At 33.3% G+C, this 18835-nt stretch overlaps 2 protein-coding genes across 6 annotated transcripts; both read right to left on the bottom strand.

Annotated features, from left to right (window-relative positions):
• Positions 1–2283: 2283 nt before the first annotated feature.
• Positions 2284–6170, bottom strand: LOC142624233 (endo-1,3;1,4-beta-D-glucanase-like). The gene is made up of 7 exons (XM_075797766.1): positions 5899–6170; positions 5136–5157; positions 4595–4721; positions 4144–4234; positions 3805–3894; positions 3269–3369; positions 2284–2616 (listed from the first exon to the last, which is right to left on the bottom strand). Exons 1-7 carry the CDS (start codon positions 6044–6046, stop codon positions 2476–2478), a joined length of 720 nt encoding a protein of 239 aa, XP_075653881.1. The 5' UTR covers positions 6047–6170; the 3' UTR covers positions 2284–2475.
• Positions 6171–8380: 2210 nt separating this feature from the next.
• On the bottom strand, positions 8381–14419 carry LOC142623373 (dol-P-Glc:Glc(2)Man(9)GlcNAc(2)-PP-Dol alpha-1,2-glucosyltransferase-like). 5 transcript variants are annotated; one of them, XM_075796773.1, is made up of 9 exons: positions 14265–14419; positions 12295–12501; positions 12127–12215; positions 10977–11310; positions 10572–10845; positions 10238–10375; positions 9948–10152; positions 9395–9537; positions 8381–9224 (listed from the first exon to the last, which is right to left on the bottom strand). In XM_075796773.1, the coding sequence occupies exons 2-9, from the start codon at positions 12382–12384 to the stop codon at positions 8965–8967; spliced, it is 1533 nt and encodes a 510-aa protein (XP_075652888.1). In that variant the 5' UTR covers positions 12385–12501; positions 14265–14419; the 3' UTR covers positions 8381–8964. The 5 variants fall into 5 exon arrangements, with proteins under 5 accessions (XP_075652888.1, XP_075652890.1, XP_075652892.1 ...); XM_075796775.1 differs by having other exon boundaries at positions 9948–10111; positions 10290–10375; XM_075796777.1 differs by having other exon boundaries at positions 10972–11050.
• Positions 14420–18835: the final 4416 nt, after the last annotated feature.

The following is an 18835-nucleotide window of genomic DNA, read 5'->3' as shown; positions in this document are numbered from 1 at the left end:
ACTACATCACTACCTTACTCATTTCACAAGTTGATGTTTTCTAATTGCGCACAAGAATAGAAATGTGATCCTTCATTATAATTTATAAACCTTTCTTTTATTGATACTATATATATATATATATATATATATATATATATATATATATATATATATATATGTTTGATCCTTCACCACAAGCCTTTCTTTATTAAAACTACATCACTTTCTTACTCATTTCACAAGTTGATGTTTTGTAATTGCGCACAAGAATAAAAAATATAATCCTTCATTATAATTTATAAACCTTTCTTTTATTGATACTATATATATATATATATATGTTTTTTTAATACCATATATATGTTTGATCCTTCGCCAGAAGCCTTTCTTTTTTAAAAAAAAAACTACGTCACTATTTTACTCATCTTTTGTGTTCAGTGGTTGTACAATGTTGATCCCGTTCAAATAACTCTTCCTCTATGTTAGGGAAAGACCTATTCTTTAGACTAAATGGGGCCATTCCGAACCAGCACCTATATGCAAAAAGTTCAAAATTTGGGTCAAAATTATACCTGTTCTGTTCCCTCTCAAAAAATGAAAATTAACCCTAAGAACCAAAAAAATATTTAAATTAGTTAATTGACACATTTGTATTTGCCTCCCAAAACAAAATTGATATTTTACTTCTAACAAATCCCTAAAAGTTTTTTAAAAAAATTCATAAACCTTGATACTTTCAAAAACAATAATCTCCTATCCATAAATGCTGCAACCTATTACCACTCACTATATAAGTGTGCATTTGGTTCCAATTCGAGAGCCCAAAACGCACATTTTCAATCCCAAAACCCAAAATATATGTTTGGTAAATTATTGTCATTGCGCGTTATCAAAAAGTAGTTTTTCCAAATACGAAGGACTCTTGTGTTTTCATATTGGACTCTCAGAGCTACAATACAAAAACGCAAATAGGATTTGTACTGTTACAGTTGGTCATTTTAAATATTATCCCTAAACTACCCTTGTTTTTATTTTGAAATCTCAATTTTACTCATATCTCTATAAATAAATAAATAAATAAAAAATATCATCATAGAGCTGGAGAAGAATTTCTCTACACTCTATGCTCCCTCCTTGTCAATTGCAAGAAGCCCAAAAGAAAAATCCTACCATACCGGTAGTAGTGGTTCTTTCTTTTCCTTTCCTCTAAATTCAACCAAACAGACTGCAAAATTCTGAATCAAATGTGCAATTTTCAATCCCAACATAAAGTCATAAACCCACTGCTGTTGCGAGCTTCTTCTTCTCTCATTTTGTGTGTAATATATCTCTTTCTTCTTGTTTTTTGGGTGAACAAGAACTGTCTTTTGGTTGAAGATGAGGAACTGAAGAAGATTAATGTATTTGTGTGTGTGTGTGTTTTTTTTTAATTATAGTATTTTATAGTTTAAAAAAATACAAATAATTCTTTATTTCTATTGCCTATTTGGCTAACTGCAGAGGTTTAGTAATAGAGCTTAACGTAAAAGCTGTATATATATGAGCCCATGATGCCACCATCTGCTTTCACTCGTAAAATAATGAAAATTATTCTATCACAATATTTGCAAGGATAGCATGAATGATTTGGCATACACAGTAAACCTGTGAAGTGCAATGTAGACTGTAGCAAACATTAAGAGAGCCTCCCACAATGAGGCAGGAATTCGGCCATTTATAGAACCTCAGAGGCAAGCTCTCCAGCTTTTCTTAGCCTCTGATAGCTCAAAGGCATCTGCATTGATCACTTTTGAGATAATACATATGCAATAATGACATGGTCACATGAGCCAATTCAAAGCATTCGGCAAATTTATGATCTATATTGAAGGCATTCAGTCATAACTCATCAGAATTAATCCAGTCACACAGATTTTAGAGCCGCCGAGGCAACACTTTCAGTGCATTATAGCCTCAGACAGCTCAAAGAGCCAAAGGCACTGATATTGCCATGTACATCAGAGAATGCATGGTGTAATGACAACCACATGAACCACATACACACACATTGCTCTCACTACAGCCATACTTTCAGAAAAAGCATGCAATTTTCACCCTTTATTCATAAACAAGTTCATTCAAATTCTTATATACTACAGATTGAAGTCTAGCTACTCTCAACACTTCCAGTGCATTATAGCCTCAGACAGCTCAAAGAGCCAAAGGCACTGATATTGCCATGGACATAGAGAATGCATGGTGTAATGACAACCACATGAACTACATACACACACACACACATTGCTCTCACTATAGCCCTACTTTCAGATAAAGCACGCTATTTTCACCCTTTATTCATAAACAGTTCAATTAAATTCTTACATACTACAGATTGAAGTCCAGGTTCTCTCAAGTCTCAACCACATGAGAAAACTAGCATTTTACTGGGTCCACACTGCTACTCATAATATTATAGAACCAAGACATATCGCAGAAGTATCTAATTTGACGATTTCACTTCACATACTTAGCAAACCATTCTAACAAGTTCTGATGGGCCTCCTCAGCAGACTTCACAGCTGCCACATCTTCAACACTGTACCTGACTGTCCACCCATGTGCAACTTTTGGAAATATCTTAACAAAGCCATCCACCTGAAGAGAATCAAAACATTATTTTATTATTATGAAATGCAATATTTGGAAAAAGTTACACCAAGATTGATGCATTGCATAGGCAAACCATGGCCTGGTTTCAAAGATAGACCTCAGGCATTTCAAAGACAAGATGATGAATCACCATATGAACATTTAATCATTTGTTCAAAAAGATTGATAACACTTATCCCAACCCCAACCTATCTCTTTACCAACAGAGCCAAAGCCAAAAATGCTATGAAGAACATTCATCAAATGCCAAGGCCAAAAATCCTTAATAAATGCAAAATTTGGGAAAGTATGGGGAAAAATATTCTACTTATCAAGTCAAAAAATCTATCCGAAGAGTCATCTAATCATTGAAGAAATGTGCAAAAACAAAGCTGAATAGATAACATGACCAAAAAAATTACTCTCTAAAAGAAACAAATGCTAAACTTAAAGCATGAAATTCAGGCTAAAGGGCTCCTGGCTATATTTTAATATGTAAAAAATTAAATACAGCCAATCTGCCGTCATTAAAAGAACAATGAAACATCAGTATTAGATTTCCTTCTTTTTTATATAAAGAAAAGAAGCTTTCATAATTAGAAAGGAAAAGGCATTAATTATAAGATTTCATAATAAAATAAGGATTTGGTTTTCCTACCTCAGGTTTAGCAGCTAAGGCCTCTTCAAACTGTTTCAAGAGCGTGGGTGGAGAAAGATGGTCATGTTCAGCTCCTAGTACCGCAATAGGAGCCTTAACCCCTGAAATTAATCCCAAATATTGATCAGTAAACAATGAGACAATCCATTGTTTTTTTCCCTTGCACTTGTACCAAAACAGAAGAAATTCAATGTAGAAAAACTCAAAAACACCATTGTTAAAGAAATGATTTCTGACAACCAGAATGTATTTTTTAAACAGAAAAGGCATTAAATAATATTAAATCATTGCAAATCAGTATGCCAGTAGCCAAGAAAAAAAAAAATCCATTGACCCCAAGAGGAAGGGAGAAAAAGCAACTTATAGAGTCAGATACTTGCAATTACTGCCAACATTTAAATTGATAGAGTATTGATGAGAGCTAGAAATTTTTTCCTGAATGTGCTAAAGACATTTTTCATTTCTGAAATTGCAAACTAATAATCTAATAAAACTAATATCAAGCTTTAGCACATCTCAAGCACTAGAATCCATACCCTTGATATCATCTAGAGTGACAAATGAAGGATGACATAGCACAGCAGCTTGGATAAACTCAGCTTTTGCAAGTTCAACCACAACCTTGGCTGAGAAGAGCACAAAAGTTCAAGTATCAGCATTTTTTTCAATCAATAAAATGCTATCTGACTTAAAATGTTAGAAATTTAGAATCCTTAATCAAACTTGTTTTCAATAGAAAAAATAGAGAAACTTAGTCAGGGGAGGGGGTTATAGTGAAACTATGAAGATACACAAAACCAATTCTTCCCTAACAAGCAATAACTTCTGTGCTAGGGTGCTAGTTTGGGAATGAAGAATTAATGATAAAAACTCACCACCCCAGCAAAAGCCAGCAGCCCCAACTGCAGAAACACCTTTACTTTTTACAGCTTCAATTACTGGCTTTGCCTCCTCAAATCCCTTATCCTTTAGAAAGAATTATAGAGCTTCAGACACTATTAGTGCATACTAAAAATCACATAGTAATTAGCTGAAAGCTGCAATATCAGGGTCATCAATTTCAATCAAGGCCACAAAAGGTTTACACAGCTAGGTGGTTTAATAATTTATTAAGTAAGAACGATCTGTTACTTTCAGTAATAATGCTAAAGAAGTTATGCAGCTAAATCCACACACATATTCAGACAGCCTAATATGTTGTAAATACCAAACTCACAATCTCAAATGAAAAATGCAGCAATATTTTCAAGTTTCGCAAAAGGGTCCACCATGAGAAAATCAAAATTATAGACAACTTCCATGCAAGTATTAAAAGATAGAACCAACCGCTCCATGATCCTTCAACCAAACTTGTATAGGCCTATTAGCATCATCAGGCACATAGGGATCTCCATTGAAGAAGTCAGGAACTACCACATAAAATCCAGCAGCTGCAGCCTTGTCTGCAAGCTTCCTTTAAAAAAAATTAAAAAAAAAAAAGAAGATAAAATTAGTTTTCAGAATGTTAGTTCTGTGTCTGAAATGTGTAGAGTACAACTCCAACTTTTAACAGAAAAATCTTTATTGCTGCACTTCTTATTCAAAATAACATGGCATAGCTTCAAATAGAGAATTATAATTGTACTCCACTTCCAAATTAGAGAAAAATGAAAGTATTTTAAAGTGCCTAATATTTGACCGAATTAAGTCAACTAAGTTTCACACTGATGGCTCAGAATTTTAAAGAAATATGTGTCACCTAAACTCAAAAAGTCATTATGTAAAAGGTGTTCACCAACACATAAACACTATTATAACAACCTAATCTAACAGACTATGCAAAACCCATAAACTAAACAAAGAAAAGAGAGATGAAAATTAGCCATACCTCAGGTTTGGAGCCTCATATCCTGCAGGAAAACTCAAACATGTTAAGATGGAATCATAAAACTGGTAATGAATTAACATAGCCTATTACATATTTTATAGCAGGTACATATGTATCCTGTATCCACAGCATCAATATCAATTGTTCAACAAATCCATTCCCACTGCTTCCTTAATACTCATTTTCGATATCCCAAACAAGCCCAACACAGACAAACATATAAATGGCATAAAAGAAGGCAAGATATATTTTACATAAATGACTAGAACAAACACCAATCATCAAGAACAGAATACGCTAGAGATTACCAAAAATATAATTGAAAGCTTTTCCACTAAACAGATAAATTCAAAGGACAACTGATGGTGCTAATCAATTTTCTTCAAGATTCATAAATAAAGCTAATATATATGTGTGTGTGTGTGTGTGTGTGTGTGTGTAGGTGAAAAAAAGGAAAAATTCTGCAAAAACCTATATTAATCCTCAATCACAATTCGATTGCACTTAAATTTGTTGCATTTTGAAACCTCAGGGTCTCATTTGTTATTTGTTACAATCCTGAATTATAGAGTTCAAAATGTAATTTTTTCCAAAAACTTAAACACCATTTCGTCCACCGATCACCTAAAATGAATCTAAACAGCCCCCCAATGGTATCCTCACAACACAAAATCCAACACCCAGATCACAGTTTGAAGTGAAAATTAGAGCACACCACAAAAGCAAGCAAAAAAAGTGAAGTGTCAAAGAAAAGTGTGGGTACCATAAACGTCAGAGATGAGAAGGATGGCAAGCTTGGAGTTGGGAGAGCCAGAGACATAGGTGCTGAGTCCACCAAGCTGTTCAACGTGGCCTGCACCAGCATTTGGGTTCAAGGTTGGTGGGTTTGAGCAACACTGAGGACCAGACATTCTTATTCTCTTTTTCTGTTTTTTTCTTTCTTTCTTTCTATGATCAGCAAACACAAAACAAAACACAAATGGAATCCTCAGTCTTTGGGATTTTATAGAATGTTTGATAAAATGGAACCTTCTAGTTTCCACGTCACTACAAATTTTGTGGTAAATTTATATGCAGTACTCGAATAATGCACAGAATATTCCTCTTTTTGTCCTTTCACGGATATAATTATTCGTGGGGTGTGGAGGGAAACGCTAGAGTTTAAGTCTTCAAGAGATGGTTTCATATGCATGTACACATAGATTAAGTTAAAATATAATTTTTATTTTATATCAAAAAAAATTGACAATATTTTTTACATTTATTAAGTTGGCATGTTATTTCAAGTACTTGAACCCATGATTGGCATTATTTTTTTCTTACCGCTAATAATTTGCCGCATCAAATTAGTGTCAAAATTTGTATCTCTAGACTTTCTCTAGATCTAATTAATAATAAATTTAATAAAATACTCAATTTCATAATATAGAGAAATGGTCAATGTATAGGGTTGATAGTGATACTCTACCCACCACCACAAGTTCCTACACTAGGTCATGTTATTTTATGGACGAGTTATGGAATAAGTTGTGCTATTTTATGTGGCACTAGCGTTACTCTTCCACAATACAAAGTCTCCTATTGGTTTTTTTTTGAAAGTCTCCTATTGGTTTTTAATCAATAGGTATCATTATTAAACCAACAAAATGGAATACCATCATATCTTAGTACACTCAATTTTATGGGAAACTAAATAGTTTTGTTATTAGTTATAAAAAAGAAGGATTTGAACCCTAGTGAATAGTTGCTTAATTTTATGGAAGACTAACAATTAGTTAGTTACAAAGGTGGATTTAAACATTGATGTCTTTCTTAGCTTTCAAAATATAATTTAAATATTATTATTTTATAAAATGTTATATATATATATATATATATATACCCCATAATATGTAGTAGTAAATGTTGGATACCTCTTTTTTTTTTTTTCTTTTTCGAGAAAAGGATACCTCATGCTCTTAATAGCTCATTATAAAAACCAACTGTTATAGGATAAAGTTGGTATTTAACAAAAATGGCCCTATTTACTAGTATTTATGAATAATAAATAGTAGTAAATATTGGACACCTCAGACTCATTTTATAGCTCAAAACCGTTATATCATTACACAAGTTTGGTGCATGTGGTGAGACTTCTTTTTTAGTGGTTTTATTTTGTAGGGAAAAAAAATTTGTTTTTTTTATTTTATATATATAATTTTTATTATGAGAATATAATTTATACATGGATAAAGCAATTTAAAAATTAGTAGAAGAGTGACTCTATTTTTTAAGTAATGTTTTAGTGAAAGTTAGAGTTATATTTTTATTGAATTGTCTTTTAGTATTGTCTCTACTCAAAAATAGGGATGTAGAGGTATTTTTGAACAAAAAAAATGAGGATTTCAAATAGGAAAAGTCCTTTAAACAGTAACATAGATAAAAGTTGATTAAGGGAAATTTTACAATTTGTCTTTGCTTTTTTATAGTGTCCTATAACAACTTTTTCCCCCTTAATGAAAGAAGAGTGCTAGAGTCAGTAAAATATACAGACTTTTTCATGCCATCTCATAAGGATTCACCTCATCTAGACTCCACCACAATACAAAAATAATAGGGTGTAAAAATTTCAGGATATATTTTTGGTGCCCCTAGCAATTTCCTTAATGAAAAATGAGACTTATTTATTATACATTTGGTTCAAAAAGTATACTTGGGACATGTGGCAACTTTTATCATCTTTGCTTAAACCTAGGCCACGTCGCATGAAAGTGGTTATTTCAATTTTAAGTAAGCACATTTGAGTATTGGATGTGATATTAACACAATAAGTGTTCAAAATTGATCACGTATTTATCTTGTGTCTCATTTAATGCATTGGACAAAAGCCTTTCCCTTTTCAATATAATTTATTTTTGTTTAAAAAATGTTTTCTTGAAACAAGCATGTTTGAAATTTCCTTTTTACAAAACATTTTTTTAATTTTATTTTAAAAATATTATAGTTATATTTTGTGAAATGTAAGTTGTTATCAATAATTTGAACATATGCTTGATACATAGGATTATTAAAGAAATTCAACCCTCAAAAATACTTAGGTAGAGAAATTTGAACAATGGAGAGGTTCCAACTATTTTCAAGAAGAAATTACTGGAAAAGTGATTTGCATTATTCTTTTATAAACATAAGTGCTAAGTTCTAACAATACTACCGGTGTAAACTCCATATGGGAAAATGATGCAAGTACAGTATCTGAAATTCTCTAATTAAATTCAAATCCGTGGATTATATTGATCAATGAAAAATGCATAATTTTATCTTTTTCAAGGACAATTGAATTTAATACAAGAAATTTAAAAAGAAAAGAAAAGGGAAGAGATTCAACAAAGTGATGGCGGGAAGCTAGGGTGGTCTTGGATGATGAAATGACTTTTCTTCTTCTTCTTCTTCATCAATTTTTTTTTCCTTTCTCTGGAACGCAACCCAGATCACTTTGAGTATGCTTTTCCTTGGAGCTTGAACCCTGAGATCGTAGGACTCATGGGTTATTCCCTGTGGATTGCGGGGTAGAACATTTTATATCTAATGACCATTGTAGGACGCATGGAAAATCTTGCTATTTGTACAAATGACTAGTACAACAGGTTTCACTTGACATATAGTTAGCAATCACGACCTATAGCGTATGTGTAACTAAACAACTTGTACCACTAAAGGATTCCACTCTTCTTCTTCTACCTCCAAACCAAAACAAGCAAAATCCTATCTCTATGTAAATCCCCAGACAAACAATACTACCCACCAAAACTGATTTGTATGATGAAGCCTTTAGCATTTCTTAGAATCTTTCCTACCATATAAACCTCTGGATCCCAGGCTCATGGTCCCAATGGAATGGCCGGAACAAAAAAATCGTAATTGTGAAGACATTGATGGCTAGATATAGAAGTCCCATGAGAAGCCAGCTTTGATAATCATTAATGTGGGAATGAAGTATTATGAAATAGAATGGAATCGTGTAGTATCTGAACTCAATCAATGGAGCAGGTACCAGAACTGCAGCAGTAGCCAAGAAAAATGCTAACACCCATATCTTCCTCTGAACTTTCCCTGCCAATGAAAGATTTTTTTTTGATATAAGCACCCTTAGTGACGCAGAAAGAAACCACAAATGGAAGGATGCAAAGATTGAATAATCATATCTTCATTTGCTCCGTTTTTGGTAAATGTTGGGGGAAGAAAAGTACTTGTGACAAATATTGATAGGAGCTTGTACTAACCCAATGTTTGGAAGATGGAAAACCATGAATAAACATAAAGCGGGACTAGAAGGTATTTCATTAACCAATGAGCATTGATGACCTTCCGCCAGAGATAGAATGGGTAATGCCGATTATCAGCAATAAGATAGGGATGAGCTATGCTGAAACAGTCAAATAACCATGTGAGGAAACAGTAACATAAACTAAAAGTACGTCAGTTTTTGCAATCTACAAAAGTAAAAAAATACCACTTAAACTTTCCCCCCTTCGATTAGGAAAAAATGTAAGAAAAACTTTTACAGGACAAAAAGGGTCTATAGAAGGTAAGTGAGATTGCAAAAGGCACTCAAATAATAACCTTTCATATGAGAATGCTTTGGTAAATCCACCACAAGTAGTAACAAAACCCAATTCACACCCATAAATTTACAGATCAAAACCAGGAATAGCATTCTCTTCAATTAAGTTTATGCTAGTATTTCTCTAGAAGCATCAAGTTCAATTAGGTGTAGTAGAAAAGTAAATAAGATCCCTATAGCAATTTGCTCAGGATACTAACTGGTTCTCTGACCTGAAAGAATGTACAGAGAAGAAGCCAGCAATAACAGCTACAAAAACTTGAAAGAAACTGATGGGCCTTCTCTTCCAAAATGACTGGAAAAGGTCCACAACTTGACCTTTGCTGCAGTGTAAGGGAGCCACAGCAAGAGCAGAAACCAAACCAAAATACATGATCTGTGCAAAATGTGGAGAAACTGTGTGAGCTTCTTTTGCACCTGCCATATCAGGAAAAGCAGTGAGAGACAAGCAACAAAGGCACTTCATATGCCTCAAAGTTAAAAGAAGCAACATGAACAATACCTAGAACTACACTCCCATTCCAACGGATAAAAGCCAAAAAAGCCACAAATACCATGAGAAAGGGACTAAAGGAAACCAAAAGCTCCCACTTCATATGCCATAATGCTAAAAAGATGACCTTCACCTCATCAAGTAAACCTGCAACACAGTGCCAGTAACTGAATCATAAAGATCAAGAACAAAAAAGTATAGATAGTGAGGGAGAAAGAACCAATTTGGAAAACTACCATATTGGCAAGCTCATCTTCCATTACTTACAGAAAATGGAGAGTAAATCTAGTAAATTAACTTTCATCATAACATAACATGATTACATATATTACAAATAACAAACCTGATGAGTGGTTTGTTGAAACCAAGCTTGCACTAGGCATAGAATGTTTATCAGCACCCGGGGAATTACTGAACTTTCGCTGTCTCAAATTTGACCCTGATTTAAGATCATCGTTGGAAGTTGATTGATTAGACTTCCTGATAGCTGTGTCGATATCATTTACTTCGACATTATCTCTTGGACGGACCAGAGTAATATTTATAACCCCAGTGCATGCAACAAAAAGCATCCAAACTATATTTGTCTGTCGAATGACCACAGCCAAGGCACCAAGCTGCATATAACAAAATGAAATTAGTTTACCACTAGAATGAAGTTATGTATTTCTTTGTTTAAGTATGTAATCTATTGATTCTCAAACAATTTTAATGATTAATGAAAAAAGACTTAAGCTGAGTACCTTACCACTGCACTTAACCAGTAACTCTTTTTCAAACATGCAAGATACATAGCAAGCACTGCAGTAAGAGATGCAACATCTGTATAATAGAGAAAAGTGAAGAACCAGTGAAGGGGATATAAAGCTAGGACCACTGCACAAATTGTTGCTTTTCCTTCACTAAGAGTTGGTCTCAAGAGCGTAATAATCTCATACACAAGAATACTGCATAATACTGCCAAAACACCATTTACAGATCGAAGAATCGCAGTGGAACAAATTTCAGAAAATGATGAGGCTGCTTGTACTATAGACATGCCTGGAAACAAAGAAGCAACATGGACAAGTGAAAGGTAGTACCTGCAAAAGTTTTTAATTGCATGTATCAACCCCTTTATCAAAATATTTGTTCTGATTAGGACTGAGCCAACCTAATAACTTACTGAGACCTAAGCAGCCCTTGTGTGTTATCCTGGTAAGGCATTTGGAAATATATGGAGCATGGTATAATCATCATTTTAAACCCGTCAGCTGAAAATAGGTGATATCCCATCACATGCATAAAATGATATATCAAAAGAAAATCATTCTTGGAAAAGCTAAAAGGTCAACTACTATTTCCAAGCAGCTTACTGTGTCATCAATAAATAGTCACGGTGAAAAAAATATTATAATATATAAGACCTATAAACCCCACTTCCATACAATCTTTTCTTTGCTTTGTGCCCTTAATCCAGAATACAAGTTCAAGAATAGTAGAAGCAACATTCAAGCTAATTACCATAATTTCAAAAGCAAGGTACAAAATTCACATTGTAACACCCATTAATGAGTGGAAGTTAATTATGACCCACTACAATCTCTCATTTTATTAAATCTTTCTTTGTTAAATTGTCCATTCAATTGTATCCCCAATTCAAATATCAACTAAAAATTAAGAAAACACCAATTAATGAGTGGAAGTTAATTGGTAGTAAATTCACATTGTAACACCAATTAATGAGTGGAAGTTAAATATGACCCACTTCAATCTCTCATTTTATTAAATCTTTCTTGGTTAAATTGTCCATTCAAGTGTATCCGCAATTTAGATATTAACTAGTGGAAGTTCAAATTCCTCAACAAAATTATTAAAATTTGTAAAAAAAAAAATGCAAAAGGTTTAAGAGGATGTACAGGCCAGGAGGGGTGGTAATCATGGGATCCCAGCTTCTGAAATTGCCAATGCAGTACTGTTGTGCCTGAGGTATGTGGAATATTTCATCCTGTGCAATCAAACAAATAAAAATCAGCAAAATTTTCAAAAACATTCATATTCTTTTGGATTTGGCGTTTGGGGCTTACCATGTAAGGCTCAGGAACTATGTGGTTAACAAGGATAGAGAGAGAAATGACCCACAAACTTACAATCACTGCCACAGCTACTTTTCCCATCTCTCTCTCTCTCTCTCTCTCTGTAGCTGTCTCTTTCACAGAATCTTTGGAGCTATAAGAACTGTGCTGGGCTCGTCCTTCCTTTCACTCCTGAGTCCCGGTCCAGCAATATTATCACTTCATTCAAGAAACACCCGTACAAAAAGGTCACAAAGAGAGAGGATAAAAGAACAAATCCAGTGAAGGGGGAAAAACACTCATTAAGCGGAAGATAAGATTTTCAACAACAATTCAAAGCATGTAATAAAGAGAAGACGAGTCAAAGTCAAAAATATAAAATGGGAATCAACTTAGCAATCATGTGAAAAGAAATTCAAGAGTACCAGAAAAAAGAAAAAATAAGTAAAGAATGATGAAAAAGGGAAAGAGTTCAAGAATTATATTCTTGCCCATGAACACCATCAAATTAACAACCAAATATACCTGAAAATGACATCAAAGAAAAGACTTGAGAGAGACTACTAAAACTAATAACACAAGGAACAATCCCAAATCAGCTTGAAATCAAATGGGAATGTAAATTAATTTCTAAAAGCATACACTTAAGCAAAGCACTGCCAACTAACTTAAGAACAACTAAATGAAACAAAATGTCCTAAATTAGCCACACACACAAAAGTTCTTATGAATACAAACCAGATCACACGCAACAGTTCATTTCCTCTGTTTTCTATGTGGCAAATCCAAAAGCTCCAAAGCTAACAGACACACACACACCAAAGAAATAGACCTTAGTGGCTTGAGCCTTAGAAAAAATCTGGAAAAATATGCAGTTTGTATTTTCCACCATAATAAATATGAAAAAAAATATTGCTCTACACATTTGTTGCCTGCATATGACTTAAAACCAACATATAAGCATATGAATCCATGATAAACCCAAATTTCCTCCAAGCATATTGATAAATAAAAAACACACACTTCATCAGCAATGACACAGATTATTCAACCATAGAAGTATAGAAAACTGCTTCTTAATAATATAAACCAATAAATTCTAGCAGGCCCAACTCAACCAAATGATGTACATAACAAAGACTATATCTCATCCATAGCCAAAGCTTATGCAGATAAATAAACAGCTAAAACTTAAGTTTTTTTTTTTGGTGAAGAAACAGCTAAAAAACCCTATTAGTTACCTCTCCATTTGAAATGGATCAATTTCATGGTTCAGATTAAATATTACAAATCTAAAGATGCATATAGTGCCACGCCATTTCAAAACTCTCTATTTGAAATGTATACATTTCACAATTCAGATTCAATATTACAAATCTAAAGGTGTATAGAATGTGGCACAGCATATAAAATCTTAATTGTGAAGTGAACTCTTTTCATTTCACGTGAAATGGAGAGGATCACAACATACAACCTCATACAACCAAACCTATCTCTTGTAAAACAACACACACACACACACGCACAGAGTTTGCCATAAAAATACAGCTTCACCCATCACAAATTTAAAACCCAAATACCCCAAAAGCAAAACCCTGTAGTACCAAGCATAGTTTTAGCAATACAATTAAACATATCTTAATACATATACAGAAACATCAAATGCAAAACCAAAATTGAAATGGGCACCCTAAAAGAATAAACTTGGCTACAATTAACTCATTGAATATCCTTGATTAATTAAGTTTTATATCAAAGAAAACCAAATTTTAAAATTGCGAAAATAAGAATTTTTCTACACATTACTCACCGCATTCCATTCAAAAGTATCGAGTATGTGAAGGTAATGGCATGTGGAGAATGAGAAATCTGGAGATTTTGGAATAGCATTTGATACTAAATAACACAAATTGAGGTTTCATATGCCTCTGTTCAATAGGTTTATTAAACAAAAAATGGAATAGATTAACAGAATTTCATACCCTTTTGGCCTTTGAAACGAAACGAAGCGAATCTAAGCTAAGCGAAGATGGCAGTGGGTGGGTCGAAAGCCATACTGAGTCGCTGCTTTACCCTATCAAGTGTTTGCGTTATGGCCTCTGAGAGAAGCTGTGTAATAACTTAACGAAAAAATAACATAGTTTTTTTACTTCCAGTATGTGTGGGTCTTACTGAGTCGATTTTTTATTTTTATTTTTATTTTTTAAGATACAAAAAGATTTGAACCTATGGTACCGCCCAATAATGAGCTTTAAAAAATCTTATCGATTGAGCTAAATGGTCTAAAACTCATGTGTTCTCAATTTAAGAATCGAGAATTTGGTATTAACTCAATTTTTAAGAGAACTCACATCATGATAATACACACATACACATTAGGATTCAGATCCTCTAGAGTTCCTAGGGTACTCTACTAAGTAGAGTTCATTAAATCCTAACCACTCTTTAATGATTTAATGGTATAGATTTTGCCATGTCAGCATTTCATTAACAATCATCTTAATTATTTTGTTTACAACATTATTTTATTATTTCAAGAATATTATTAATGAAATGCTGACATGGCAGAATCTAAACCATTAAATCATTAAAGAGTGGTTAGGATTTAATGAAATCTACTGGTAGAGTACCCTAAGAACTCTAGAGGATCTGAATCCTACACATTAACATGAGATTGATGAGATAACTAAATTATAATTAAATGCTAGATTACATAAGACCATAGGTCGTGGGTTTTAGTTAATTTAATGGGTACAATTTTTAATAATTGAATAAGAAATCTAAGATTTAGTTTTTGTCTACACTAAAAGCCAATTAGTATCTTGATCTGATAATAAAGAACTATTATTAGGAGTGAATGTCATAAGTCGAAAGTCTCTCTCTCTCAAAAAAAAAAAAAAAAAAAAAAAAAGAAAGAAAGAAAAGACCATGGGTTTGTTTTGGAAATTAAGCTAGAAATTTAACATTGGTCCAAACTCCAAAGATAACTACTTTCCAAAAAACCTCCAAAGATAATCGGTGGCTACTGGTGCATTTTTTTCGGCTACTAATAAGGCTGCGTTTGGTTCGGCAGTAAATGGTTTCCGGGTGTAAAATGATTTCAGCTGAAAATATTTTCAGGAAAAGAAAATATTTTTAGGTGTTTGGTAACATTTGAAAAAATACTTTGAAAAATATTTTCAGGTGTTTGGTTGTCATCTTGAAAATATTATAGAAAATACATTTTGTATTTGTTGCTCACATTTTCTCACATTTTCTCAACTTCCAAACAAATATCATTTCCTGATCTAGAACAACAAAACCCAAAAAAAAAAACTCATCAAATTTTCTCAATGAAGCACAACAAAACCCAAAAATAAAAAAAAGCTCATCATCAAAAACCAAATCCGGTCAGATAGAACGAAGACAGAGAGAGAGAGAGGCGACTGGCGACGGCGAAGGGGAGTTCGCGCCGGCGCGGTGCGGCGATGGCGAAGGCGAGATCGTGCGGCGCGGCGACTGGCGATGGCGAAGGCGAGATCGCGCGGCGCGGCGACTGGCGATGGCGAAGGCGAGATCGCGCGGCCCGGCGATGGCGATGGCGATGGCGAAGGCGAAGGCGCGATCTCGCCGGCGCGATCTGGGTGCTCTCTCTCTCTCTCTTCGTGCTCTGTCTCTCTCTCTCTTCGTGCTCTCTCTCTCTCTCTTCGTGCTCTGTGTGATAATTTTCCGGAAAATTTCAATTTGAAGGTAAAATAGACATGGAAAACGTTTTCCGGGTGGGGAGGGTTTATTTTCCGGTCAACTGATTTCATTTTCCGTTTGACCAAATTTTCAGGTGTTGCCAAACACCCACAAATGCTGAAAATATTTTCCGGAAGTGATTTACTGTCGAAACAAACGGACCCTAAGAGAAGCGAGGCCTAAATTCGAGAAGTGAAACTTGTGTGATAAGTGAGCTTTGATTTGTGCATAGAGATTAGACAGATTAAAAAAACATAAGACCCACAGTGAGAAGAGTGTAAAAAAACATTATGAGTCTCCAACAAATAAAAGAAACAAACTATTAGGTGAAAAGCATTAATAAAAGTTATAAGACACGTCTGGTGAATGGGGGTCCAAATCTTCTATCTCATTTTTTCTATTCCACTATGTACTTCATCAATAAAAACTTGTTACGTGTTCACTTAAATAATTAAATACTATCATTATTGACTTATTAATGCTACCGTTATTAATTAATAGTAGTATTTAATTAATTAGGTGAACACGTGGCAAGTTTTTATTGGTGGAGTGTAGAGTGGAGTAGGAAAAGTGAGACAGAAGATTTCGGTGAATGGTGATAATATAAAACTGAAACAAAACAGTCTCAACTCCCAAGTATGGTTCATTATCCAACGAAAAAGAAGAAGAAGCCGATAATAGTTCGCTTTTGGTTCATGTGGTATGTCCATATGTGGACATGCATACATGTTTTTCCTTCATGAAAGAACATAAGAGTTTTTTATTTCCCAAAAAAAAAATTTATAATGATGATATCTCTGTACATACCTATATTTAGATGACTTGTGTATACTTATTATCTTATTCGAGTAAGTTATGACTTTTGGCACCCCCAAAATTTATAATTTTTTTATTTTATGAACACCCCAAAATTTATAATTGTACGCTTAATTTATTTATTTTTAATTAGAACCAAAAAATAAGAGTTAGTCTCCCAAAAATAAGACAAATAGTCCATACCGAATTGATCAACAATTTGCTTCATGCCAACAATTAGAAAGTTTACAAAGACAAAAGAATGAACTGAGAAGTTGAGAGAAAATGGCTTAGGGTTATAGGAATAAGGTGAATGAAGAAATGGTTGAAACTAAAATTGCATAATTGGTAAAGTAGAGAAAAGTAGCCCTCTTGAATTTCAAATGATAAAATTGCCGTGATAGACATGTCTTTTCTTATTATTTTCAATAACACAAACAAAAAATCGGCTATAACCTATGCCAATCACGTATGGGGCATTTGTTATCAACATAATTAAAAAATAAAGAGTATATTTGGTACAGTTGTTTAAACAATAGTTTTCAGTATTTAAACTCTAAAACACATATTTTTACAAATTCACACTTATTTCCACAACACTTAAACAATGATATTAGAAATTTCTAACCAAACGGACCCTAGGCAACACTAGAAGAACAGAACACATGTAAAAATATTATGATAAAACCACAAGGATGGCAGTGCAACTTATTTAAAATATGATGGTGAAGTGAAAACTCCCAATTTAAAGTATAAGAAGCTTATCATGCCAATCATTATAGTTATCATAATTCAAAAAGAGAACACGTGATGACAACTTATTGGATAAGTGTCCTATGCGATCAATGATAAAACTCCATGTGTTACAACAAACTAGAAATAACCATTGAGGCCACGAGTATCAAAGTAATTAAAGGCTCATATCCTAAGAAGAGACATCTCAAATTAATTTTTTCTATTGTTTCTTTTGTTTAAGGCTATGTGTAGTCTTATTAAGGTGTTGATGCAAGTAAGTAGCTATATAATATATTGTAATTTCTTATTTTAATTGTGTATATATTGTCATTGTAGCTTTCCATTATGTTTGAAAATTAGTATCGATAGAATAATTACATTATCTTGTAATTAGCATTGCCCATAGTGCAGATCGTTGTAGTTTCTTAATAGCATCTTAACATTTATTCTCATCGATTACTTAATATTTGCCTTTATAATCGACATAGCACTGTTGACGTAGTTACCTTCAATTTGAAAGAATCACCCTTATGGTGTTATTTGCTGATTTGCACGGCCATTGGGGTACCACATGTAGCCCAAATAAACATAAGAACATGAAGCTCTTTTGATAAGTAACAAAACAAGCTGCAACGAAGAAAATAATAATTTTTCTACACATTACTTACCGCATTCCATTCGAAAGTATGAAAATTTGATAGTAATGGCACATGGATAATGAGAAATTTGGAAACGTTTGAATAGAATAATATATTAAATAATACAAAATTGAGGTTTCATAGGCTTCTGTTCAATAGGCTTATTAAATAAACACACGTTAGAATAGACTAAGATAGAATAGAATCGATAGATCCTCTTTTCATACCCTTTTCCCTTTGAGCAGGAGCAAAAATGGCTATGCGTGGATCGAAAGCCTTATAGAGTTGCTATTTGCTTTACTCTATTAATGTTGAAAAATTATCATATGAGACAGTCTTATAATTTTATAATGTCAAGATCTCAAGTATAAATAGAGGTTCACATCTAAAGAAAAGACACATCCTAGACTAATTTCTTTTGATGTTTCACTCGTAGCTTACTAGTTTAGGGTTGTATGTTGTCTTAGTAAGCTATTTGATGCAAGTAGCTATGTACTCTTGTAATTTCTTAATTTGATTTTATAATGTCATTGTAGCATTACATTATGTTTAAAGATTAGTATTGAGAGATTAATGACATTATCTTGTAATTACAATTGCCTATAATGGTTTCTTAATTGCATCTTAACATACATATAGTTATTTTTGTCTATTTAATTAGT

Source organism: Castanea sativa, chromosome 2 (assembly GCF_040712315.1).
Source record: "Castanea sativa cultivar Marrone di Chiusa Pesio chromosome 2, ASM4071231v1".
NCBI lineage: Eukaryota > Viridiplantae > Streptophyta > Magnoliopsida > Fagales > Fagaceae > Castanea > Castanea sativa.
This window is presented reverse-complemented; position numbering and strand designations above follow the sequence as displayed.